A 10,707-nucleotide genomic window follows, 5' to 3' on the forward strand; every position below is an offset into this window, starting at 1 on the left:
AAAAAAAAAAAAAAAAATAAGATGGGAAGCCTCCCCAGCCACGCATGTTGTCCTCATCACTTCCAGAATGAGTTCTGTTTGCAAGGATTTTAGGTTCTTTCATTTGGTTTTCTGTTTGTTTTCTGTATCTTGGATCGGCAGAGTGCATGGGAAGGGTTTGAGCCGTTTGTTTGAATCCAGAGAGGTAGCTGAGTGTTCCGGAGGGAATTCCAATGGATTTCCATGAATGTGATGGCTTGGGGAGGGCAAACTCACGCTCTCCTTCTCCATTTCCACTGCCATGGAAGCGAACTCCTGGATCCCCCCAGGTACCTCGGAACTGCACCCAGTTCACGTCTCGCTCCTGTTAAAGCTCGGCTCCGACTCCCTGCTGGCTTTGAGGAAAAGCTTAAAATACATCTTTTTGGGTTCTCTTGTACGTGGGGAGGAGGGAATGCAGAGGGACCCTGTGAAAATGCCTGCTGTCCTGCCACGGAGGGCTGGGCAGTGAAGAACTGGGAGATGTGAGGAGGAGGAGGAGGAGGAGGAGTAGGAGAGGCTCCGGCGCCGCTCCAGCCGTGCCACCGGGCAGTGGGATATCCCGAGGGCCCGGCCCCGGCGGCGCACGGACAGCACGAGCTCTCCTGGAACGGCAGAACCGGGAAGCAGAGCAGCCTTGGAGAAAGCCTGGACGATCCCTCGGTGTCCCGGGGAAGGGATGGTCCTGCCCCGGCTCCCGGGAAGAGGACGGGGAGGCTGCTGCTCCCCAGGGACGGAGCCGAGGATCACTCGATATCAAGGGATTGGATGAACACTAAATGCTCTTCCTGGAGCGGCCAGAACCTGGAATTCCTGGTGGTTCCTGTCGGATTCTTCAAGGGGGAACGAGCCAATCTTGCTGTGCACGGAAAGCCCCGTGCGGAAACGCGGCTGAAATCCCACAGAAACGGGAGAACGGAAACTACCTGTGTATCCAAGAGATCCGCCTGAACCTTCCTGAGCTGCTTTGGGGTGGGCTGGGATTCCCCAGGGATCCCCCCTGGGATCCCGCTGACTTTTGGGGGATCTCATCCACCCGCTCAGCCCGGGGGCCGGGATGAGCTCCGGGAGGGAGCGGGAGGGAGAAGGACGTCAGCAATAACCGTAGTCACTGCGCCTTTCCTTAATTATTCCTACAACTAGCATCGAATAGCCAAAAAACCTCCCCAAAATCCACCGGATTTCTGGTGTGGCCACATCTCTGCCTCCTCCGCGTCCGGCACCGAAATCCCCCTTTTCCAGCACTGGAAAATCTCCTTCTCCCGGCCGTTCCTGCCGCATCCCGGTGCCAGGACACATCCCGCCCGCGGGCAGGGCTCGGCGGTGTTCCTGTGGGAAGCGCCTTCATCCCGAGGAGGGGGAGGATGAAACCGCGTGTTTCCAACCCCCCCCGCCCCCCAAAAAAACAAAAAAAACCACGTGCGCTGGAAAGAAAACGTTTTATAAATTGTATTTTAAATAAATGTCTTTAAACTTTTCACGGTGTTACGGCTCTCTCCTTTTATCCCCCTGTGGGTCAGGGGTGGTTTTGGGGTGTAAAAATCCACCAGGAAGGTAAAATCTGGGAGCTTTTGCCCGTAATTGTGCTGGTTTTAACCGATATCAGGGGATTTTAACCCGTTTTTAGGGTGCTTGAGAGGTCTGAGGAGGGTGGGAAGGGCGGTGCTCCGAGGGGAGATGTGGATCCCAAATGTGGATGTGAGCGCTGCCCCTCCCTGGAGGAGAACCAATTAATTCAATTAATTAAATCTGATTGTTCTCTTGCTCCACGCTGGGCTCCCCGCTGGATGTTGTGTTCCCCAACATCCAGAGAAGGTGCTGGACAATCTTGGGGTGACAATTCCAGAAGCCCTGGCAGCTCCCACTGGAGCTGATGGGGTTTTTTACTGGAATTCTGATGGTTTTTAACTATTTACTTATAGTATCCATAATGTAAACACATCGTATTAATATAAAATATAGAAACATTAATATAGTAATAATAAACTATTATATATTATCTATATTATATATATTGTAATATAGAGATAATTATATATATATTACACAACCCAGTATCACATTTATATATATATATACACACATATATATAATAATAATTATATATAATATTATACAGCCCAGTATCATATATATATATACACACATATATATGATAATAATCATATATAATATGATACAACCCAGTTCATATTTATATATATACACATATATATAATAATAATTATATATAATATTATAAAACCCAGTATCATATTTATATATATATACACATATATATGATAATAATTATATATAATATGATACAACTCAGTATCACATTTATATATGTACACACATATATATATAATAATTATATATAATATGATACAGCCCAGTATCATATATATGTACACACACACATATATTTTACATATCATACATATCTTATAGACCATGTAATGCTCTAACGCATAACACTATAATATAAATAAATAGAAATAACAGACCCCAGTATCTGATTTATAAAGTTACAGATTTATAAAAAGCGGTGAATTCCGGGGCTCGGCCCGGTTCCCGCAGGGTCCTCCCGCCCGCTAGGGGGCGCCATGGGTGCGGAAGCGCCTCTGGCTCCGGCGGGCCCCGCCCAGGCCCAGGCACCATCGAGCCTGCGGCCCGAGCGGCGGCGGGGCCGCGATGGCGGCGGCACCGGAGGAGTACGAGTCGGTGCTGTGCGTGAAGCCGGCGGTGCTCGTGTACCGGGTACCGCCGCGGGCCTCCAACCGCGGCTACAGGTGGGGCCCGCGCCCTCCCGCGAGGTGTCAGCGCCTCCTAGCGTTGGGGGGGGCTCGCCCTCTTCCTGTGGGCTTTGTGGGGAGCCCCCTCCTCATGAGGCTTTGGGGGTTCCTGGGAGGCTTTGGGGTCTGGGCCTCCCTCTGGGAGAGCTGCCCCTCATGGGGTGTCAGCCCTTGTGTGGGAAATCGCGGTTCCTGTGGAAGAGCTGCCCCTCATGGAGAGCTGCCCCTCATGGAGAGCTGCCCCTCATGGGGTGTCTCAGCCCTCGTGTGGGAGCTCCCGGCCCCCCGTGGGTTCTCTCAGGAGGTCTCTGTGCCCCCCATCCCCACCCCACGCCAGGGTTTCCATCCCCCCGTGAGTTTTGGGGTCCCCAGCGCCGCCTGTCCCTAACTCGGGCTGTGGAAACTCCGCGGAAAAGGAACCGAAACCTCCCTCGCAGCTCCTGCCCGCTCCCCGCCCCACGCCAGCGGCTGTTTTGGGCTGAAACGAGGCTATTTATGCCAAATGGCACCGTGGCTGCCCCGTTCCGCGGGGCTCACGCTGCCCTTGGTGCCCCGCAGAGCCGCAGAGTGGCAGCTGGAGCAGCCGGCCTGGAGCGGCCGCCTGCGAGTCACGGCCAAGGGCAGCACGGCCTTCATCAAACTGGAGGACAAGAGCTCGGGTGAGGAGAGAAAAACCCGGGGTTCCGCGGGGAGCAGCGCTGCGGGGCCCAGCGTGGAGTTCCCCAGCGCAGAGCTACCCAGCGCGGAGTTTTACCCCTCGCTGTTTTCCAGGAGAGCTCTTTGCCCAGGCTCCCGTGGAGCAGTTCCCCGGGATCGCTGTGGAGGGTGTCACGGACTCCAGCAGATATTTTGTCATCCGCGTTGAGGATGGCAATGGTGGGTCCCTCACAGCCCCCTGAGAGCCCTCGCTGCTCCTGATTTCCGTGCTGGAATATTCCCTGCTTGGGGAGGAGCTGCCTCCCTCCCACGGCTCTGAACAAAAACACTTGGGTTTGGCTGCTCAGCGTTGCGGGAGCATCCCCCTGCTGCCAGTTAATTAAAAAGCTGTTTGTACTGAAGCTGGAGGTGCCTTTAGAGAAGGGAAGGCTCTGGGGTGACTTAATTGTGGCCTTCTTGTCCCTAAAGGGGCTCAAGAAGAGCTGGAGAGGGATTGGGGACAATGGATGGAGGGACAGGACACAGGGAATGGCTCCCAGTGCCAGAGGGCAGGGCTGGATGGGATTTTGGGAAGGAATTCCTCCCTGTGAGGGTGGGGAGGGGCTGGCACAGGTGCCCAGAGAAGCTGTGGCTGCCCCTGGATCCCTGGAAGTGGCCAAGGTTGGACGGGGCTTGGAGCAGCCTGGGGCAGTGGAAGGTGTTACCCTGGCAGGGGTGGGATGGGATGGGATTTACAGTCCTTCCAACCTAAACCGTGCTGGGATTCTGTGATCCCCGGTCCCGTGGCTCGGTCTCCAGTGTCCCAGCTCCCTCTGGAGGCAGCGCCAGGCACGGGGATGTGCAGGATGGACCATCCTCCCATCCCTCCTCCTCCTCCTCCTCCTCTGCTGAGCATCCCAGCCCTGACTCCTCCTTCCTGCCCAGGCCGCCGGGCGTTCATCGGGGTCGGCTTTGTGGACAGAGGAGATGCCTTTGACTTCAACGTGGCTCTCCAGGACCACTTCAAGTGAGTTTGTGCCTCTCCCTGTGTCCTCTCGGCTCTGCTTTTGGCAGTTCTCCTCCAGGAGTGGGGGAGAAGTGGGAGCTGGGGTGGGCAGGTGTGGTGGGAAGAGGAGGAAACTCGCAGCTCGTCCTCTCTCCAGTGATCAGTGATCAGCAGTGTCCCAAACTGGGCTTCCCAAGCCAAATTCCCAGTCCAGATTCCCTAATTTATGTCCTCTGCTTCCTGTATCAGCTGTGAGGGGCTGCCCTGAGGGGCTGCTCCAGCTGCTGGGAATGGTGGGGTTTGGGGTTTGGGGTTTTGGGGGTTTTGGGATTTTGGGGTTTTGGGGAAGGATGGACGTGGTGCCGCCTGTGGGATCTGTGGGGCTCCAGCTGCCACTTCTGGGAATCATCCCCTGGCTGCTCCCTCAGGTGAGGTCTCGGCTCACAGCTCAGAGGGGATGATCCTGAGCAGGATTTATCTGTCTGGGGGAGCCTGGGCAGGCTGTGAGCTCTCCTTTTCCATGGATTTCATTCCCACAGGTGGGTGAGGCAGCAGAGCGAGCTGGCCCGGCAGGCCCAGGACCTGGAGCAGGGACCCAAACTGGATCTGGGCTTTAAGGAGGGACAAACCATCAAACTCAACATTGCTGTGAGGGCCTTTCCCAGCTGATTCCAGCTTTTCCTTCGAGTGGCACCAGGAAGCAGCAGCTCCTCCCCGAAATCCCAGGGCATGGGCTCGGGGCAGAGCCCATCGGGATAACTCTGCCTGCAGGGATTTTCCTGCTGCCAAAAGCAGGCTTGTGGGATCTGGGGGTAAAATCCACCCCTGCTGTGACCCCTTTGGATACACCAGCAGTGAGGGGCTGCAGCAGAGCAGCATTTTATTCCCAAAACGATTTGCCTTCCAGGGTTTTCATGCTCTGGGTTTAAATGGGATCCCACCCAAACCTCCTGCTCTCCTTTCAGAACATGAAGAAAAAAGAAGGAGGGACAGGGAGCACCAGGCCACGTCCTGCAGGGCCTGGGGGCCTGAGCTTGCTCCCACCACCCCCCGGAGGAAGATCTGGTTTTGGGGAGCGGCCAGCTCCGTTCTCCACACCCAGCCAGCTCCCAGGAACCCCCATCACAGGTCTGCCCTCCCACAGAGCTCCTGAGGGGCTGCTGCACCCATCAGAGCGGGCAGAAACGGGGCAAAATGGGAATGAGAGTGGGAAATCACTGCTGGTGTTCTGTTTTGTCTCCTCCCGACTTTGTGACAGACTCCCTGTTGTCCTGGCCTCAGCCCGCTGCTCCTCCTGCTGCTGATGTCTGGGGAGACTTTGCCAAAGCTTCGGGGTGAGCAGGAGGGGGATTTGGGGGGATGTGGATGCCCCAAAACCGCTTGGTTTTGCTGGCAAACCCTGCTGGGGAGGGGGCACTGCTCCATCCAGTCCCAGCTTTGGGGTTTGGGAACGGCTCTGCCTCTGTGCTGCCAATTCCCTCAGTTTGGTCCACGGGCACTTGTTGCTCTGTTGCTCCAGGAGAGTTTTGGGCTGGTCCTGGGTGATCCATTTGCAGCCCAGTTTCCTCCCTGGATGCCTTTAGCATTTCCAAACACCGTTTTATCCCTGTTTTTCCCTCTCTCCAGGTCGGCTTCCAGCCAGGCTCAGGGGAGCACAGGCTGGGTTCAGTTCTGATCCTGACCTTGATCTGCTTTTCCCCCACGGGGGTGCTGGGATCCTTGGGATTCCTTCAGGACCAAAGAAGCAGCCTCAGGACTCCTGCCCTCAAACCCTGCCCAGCTGCAAAATGCTGGGATTGGTGCTGGAAGGAAACAGCCACACGCCTTAAAACGCTGCACATGCAGGGCCTGGATCCTGGGAGAGCTGGAGCCTCCTCCTCCTCCTCTGGGGAAATCCCTCAGGTCCTTCCCTCTCCTGGATAAGGAGGGAGAGCTCCGAGCCCCCTCAGAGGCTCCTCTGCCTTCTGCTCGTGCTTTTGGGCTGGATAAATCCTTCCCTGGGCGAGGAGCGTCCTCCCGGATCCACACGAACCTTTCCCTGCCAGGACGCCAAGCACCGCCTGGATTTATTTCTGAGCACTTAACCGGGATGTGAGGAGCCTGATCCTGGCATTTCCATCCTGAAATTCCTCATTTCTTACTCTGGGAAGTTGGTTTTACTCCTCCTCTATTTTGAAGACACGATTTTTTACTCCTTTCCATGGACATTTTATTAAGGACAGAACGGAGTCAGGCTCTTGGACACCTCTGGGGTTGAGATTCCTCTTGAAACAAATAAATATTTTCTTACCTATTTATATCAAAGCTTTTCTGAGTACGAAATCCCACTTATTTTTATCCAACCCTTTGGATTTTCCTTTCCATTTCCAACTGGATGACGGGCATTTTGCTTTCAGAGCTTTCCCCTGGGCCTGGCAGCAAACCCAGGTGAGAATGTAACGCTTCCAAGTGAACAATAAAAATGCTTTTGATGCCAGACTGGAATTTTGGTTTTTTCCCTCCCCTGGGCGAGCTCGGGGCTTTTGAGATTCCCATTCCTTGCCGGTGCCGAGGGGATGGGATTGGACACGGAGCACAACAGAACCTGTTGCTTAGCAGTGGTTTCTGTTGGGAAGGACGCCGGGAGGGGAAGGTTGGAGGAGAAATGAGGGGAAAAGGAGGAGTTTTGGGACGCCGGGGGGTGGAATTGGAGTCAGTCCCTGCCTGGCTGGAGGCGTCCAAGGCACGGTAAATCCTCAATCCCCTCTGCTGGCCCGGGTAATCCCGGCTCTCCGGGGGAGAAAGGGCAATTTCCCCGCCGGGGGGGCGAGCGGAGCGCGGCCGGGCGAGCCCCGCCCTGCCCGGAGCGCGGCTCGGGACCGGCTCCATCCCTTGTTTCGGGAGCAGCGACGCCTCCAGCCCCCGTTCTCGGCGATTTGGGGCCCGGCTCGGGGATTTAGCCCCACCTTCCCCTACCGGGGTGGGGGCAGAAAGCCTCCAATTACCCGGGGGCTAATTAAAGCTCCGGCGGGGGGGCTGAGCCGGGGTCCCGGGGCCGTCCCCGCATCGCGGGGATGTTAAAGCCGCTTCACCCCTCGGCAACCCCGGCTCGCTCCACCCTGGAGCTTTTCCTGCCGGAGCGAGCTCCGGGCGCTAAGGAGCTTAAGGACCGCGGGGTTTAAGGCCCGGGCCCTGCGGGGAGCTCGGTGCCCGCCGGAGAGCGGCTCCAGCCCGGCCAGAACTTCCCCTCCCACCGCAGCGCCGGGGGCCGGCGCTCGTTCCTGTTTTCCTTCCTCTTCCTCGCTCTCCCGCCGCCGGGAGCCGCGGGTGGGTCCGCGGGGGCTCGGGGGGAGGACGGGACCTCCAGGAAGAGGAGGGTCCCCGCTCCCGCCCCCACGGGGGAGGGGACGCGGATTTCGGGCTGATCCCGACCCCGCATCCGCTTCCCGCGGGCGGCAGCGAGCCCGGAGCGCCCCGGATCCCGGGAAAACCGGACTGGGAAGCAGAGACCGCGGGCAGGGGGTGCCCGGGGATCGGGGGATGCTGAGGTGGGGTCACCACGTCCCCCCCCCGGCCGGGGGAGTCGGGATGGGGTCGGGAATGGGACCGGGATTGGGATCGGGATTGGGAATGGGGTCGGGAATGGGATCAGGACCGGGAATGGGATCGGGATCGGGATCGGGATCGGCACTTGAGCAGCGGGTTTGGGAGGGCAAAGGGGGTTTGTGATGGAAAAATCGCGGATCGCGGCGGCTCCGTGATCCCAGCGGAGAATCGGGGGCGGGTCTGAGGCTGCGAATAGAAAAGCGCGGCGGTTTGGAATCTTAAATGTGAATTTACGGCGGGTTTGGGATCTTAAATGTGAATTTACGGCGGGTTTGGGGTCTCAAATGCGAATTTACGGCGGGTTTGGGGATCACAGCTGTGAATCTGCAGCAGGTTTGAGATCACAAGAACAAACTTTTAGTGATTTTTGTGGTTGCAGATGTTGATCTGCAACAGTTTGGGGATCACAAATAGGAATTCACAGCAGTTCTGCCAGTTTTATAATTGCAGCTATAAATCTGCAGTGCTTTTGGGATCACAAATAGGAATTTGCAGAGGTTTTGGCATTAGAAATGCAAATTTTGTGTCAGTTTTGTGACTGCAGTTACAGATCTGCAGCATTTTTTGTGATTGTAACTGGAAATCTGCAGTTCTGGAACCAAACGTGAATTTACAGCGGTTCTGGGATCACAAACGTGAATTTGTGGCAGTTTTATGACTGCAGCTGTAAATCATCTGCTACAGCCGGGGAGAGCTCAGCAGAGCAGCTCGCGGGGCAGATGATGCCCTGGCTGGGTCCTGGATCCCAGATCCCAGATCCCAGATCCAGATCCCAGAACCCAGAACCCAGAACCCAGAACCCAGAACCCAGATCCAGATCGTGGATCCCAAATCCTGGATCTTGATCCCAGATCCAGGACCCCAGATCCCAGATCCAGACCCCAGATCGTGGATCCCAGATCCTGTATCCCATCCCAGATCCCAGATGCCGGATCCCGGATCCCGGATCCCATCCCTCCTCTCTGCATCCCACCCCGCAGGGGCCATGGCCTCGCTGCTGTCGGTGCAGGAGGAGAACCGGATCCTGCAGCAGGAGCTGTCGCGGGTGGAGGATCTGCTGGCTCAGAGCCGGGCGGAGCGCGATGAGCTGGCCATCAAATACAACGCTCTCAGCGAGCGGGTGCGCCTCCTGAATCTGCCTTTTCAGCCCCCAAATCTGCCTTTTCAGCCCCCAAATCTGCCTTTGCATCCCCAAATCTTCCTTTGCAGCCCCAAATCTGCCTTTACAGCCCCAAAATCTGCCTTTGCAGCCCCAAATCTTCCTTTGCAGCCCCAAATCTGCCTTTGCATCCCCAAAATCTGCCTTTTCAACTCCAAATTTGCCTTTTCAGCCCCCAAATCTGCCTTTCCAGCCCCAAATCCAGGCGCTCCCAGTGTGGGGTGGGAGAGCTGCGCTGTCCCAGTGCCGGGATTTGGCCAGACCGGTCCTGGCTTGCCGGGGCTTGTCCATCCCTGCTTTGTTTGTCCCGCTGGTTTTTTGGGAAGGACCCCCCTGTGGGAATCCTTCCATTTTCCAGCACTTTTCCCTGGCAACCGGGAATTCCGGAGGGAACCGGTGCTCCCAGTGTGGCTCCAAACTGAGGGGCTGGTGGGGTTCTGGAGGAATCCCTCGGTTTGTACCTCATTATTTAAACAAAAAAAAATCAAATATCAGGAAAATATCCCCAGGCAAGTTCCCACTCCTGTCCCAAGGAACTTTTCTCCATCAGCTGCTCCACCCAAACCGGGAATGGGCTTCACTAGAGGTTGGGTTATCCTTGAGAGCACCCCTGAAATTCACCCCCTCCCTGTGCACGGAGCAATGAGGGAATGTGGGGGGATGCTCGGGGGGGTTCAGCCTGGATCCCCCCGATTCCAGCTGGAGCAGAGCCTGCAGCTGGAGCCGGGGGAAGCAGCCGAGAGCCGGAGCCTGGCCCAGCACAACATCGAGCTCCGGCGGCTGCTGGAGGAGGAGCAGGCTGCCTACAAGAGGAAGCTCCAGGCGTACCAGGAGGGCCAGCAGCGCCAGGCCCAGCTGGTGCAGAAGCTCCAAGCCAAGGTAAATCCTTCCCGGGGGGGCGCTGGGATAATTTGGGGTCCCCCCCGTGGGTGTCACCCCCCCCCCCGGGCCTCCCCAGGTGCTGCAGTACAAGAAGAAATGCGGGGAGGTGGAGCAGCAGCTGCTGGAGAAGGCGACAGAGCTGGAGCAGGAGAGGCTGACGGTGAGAGGGAATTCGGGGGCTCCCAAATCCCCAGACGGGGGTGATGGCCAGCGGGGGGATATTCCCACAGATCCAGCTGGATGCCAGCGGCTCCCAGCCCGAGGAGGAGAGCAGCAACGAGCTGGAGAATGCCCTGATCCGGCTGGAGGAGGAGCAGCAGAGGTGGGTGGGAATGGGAGGATTCCCGGGATGGTGAGCTCGGTGATCCCCTGGGATCCCAGGAAGAGCAGAGGTGGGTGGGAATGGGAGGATTCCTGGGATCCCAGGGGAACGGGAGGATTCCCGGGATCCCGGGGGAATGTGAGGATTCCCGGGATGCTGAGCTCGCTGATCCCCCGGGACCCCAGGAGCAGCAGCCTGGTGCAGGTGAACTCGATGCTGCGGGAGCAGCTGGAACAGGCCAACGTGGCCAACGCGGCGCTGAGCGAGGACATTCGGAAGCTCACGGCCGACTGGGCACGGGCCCGGGACGAGCTGGAGCAGC

The 10,707-nt window shown here is 57.1% G+C and overlaps 2 protein-coding genes across 2 annotated transcripts in view; both read left to right on the top strand.

Moving 5' to 3' along the window:
- The first annotated feature begins 2,639 nt into the window (after positions 1-2,639).
- NECAP2 (NECAP endocytosis associated 2) lies at positions 2,640-6,915 on the top strand. The gene is made up of 8 exons (XM_015648615.3): positions 2,640-2,792; positions 3,354-3,454; positions 3,567-3,671; positions 4,377-4,458; positions 4,977-5,085; positions 5,403-5,565; positions 5,696-5,771; positions 6,064-6,915. The coding sequence occupies exons 1-8, from the start codon at positions 2,695-2,697 to the stop codon at positions 6,110-6,112; spliced, it is 783 nt and encodes a 260-aa protein (XP_015504101.1). The 5' UTR covers positions 2,640-2,694; the 3' UTR covers positions 6,113-6,915.
- A 1,130-nt stretch (positions 6,916-8,045) lies between these two features.
- LOC107213503 (rootletin-like) overlaps positions 8,046-10,707 on the top strand; it is a 10,414-nt gene continuing 7,752 nt past the window's right edge. Inside the window, exons 1-5 of the mRNA XM_019008729.2 lie at positions 8,046-9,142; positions 9,881-10,060; positions 10,140-10,223; positions 10,294-10,385; positions 10,571-10,705. Coding sequence (XP_018864274.1) covers positions 8,948-9,142; positions 9,881-10,060; positions 10,140-10,223; positions 10,294-10,385; positions 10,571-10,705 — 686 coding nt within the window. The 5' untranslated portion in view covers positions 8,046-8,947. The remainder of the gene's footprint in view (positions 9,143-9,880; positions 10,061-10,139; positions 10,224-10,293; positions 10,386-10,570; positions 10,706-10,707) is intronic.

This window comes from Parus major, chromosome 21, assembly GCF_001522545.3.
Source record: "Parus major isolate Abel chromosome 21, Parus_major1.1, whole genome shotgun sequence".
Lineage (NCBI taxonomy): Eukaryota > Metazoa > Chordata > Aves > Passeriformes > Paridae > Parus > Parus major.

Coding starts and splice junctions, on each gene's coding strand:
- NECAP2 (XM_015648615.3), top strand. CDS start 2,695: ATGGCGGCGGCACCGGAGGAGTACGAGTCGGTGCTGTGCGTGAAGCCG. Junction 3,455..3,566: donor ACTGGAGGACAAGAGCTCGG/GTGAGGAGAGAA, acceptor GCTGTTTTCCAG/GAGAGCTCTTTGCCCAGGCT. Junction 4,459..4,976: donor GCTCTCCAGGACCACTTCAA/GTGAGTTTGTGC, acceptor TCATTCCCACAG/GTGGGTGAGGCAGCAGAGCG.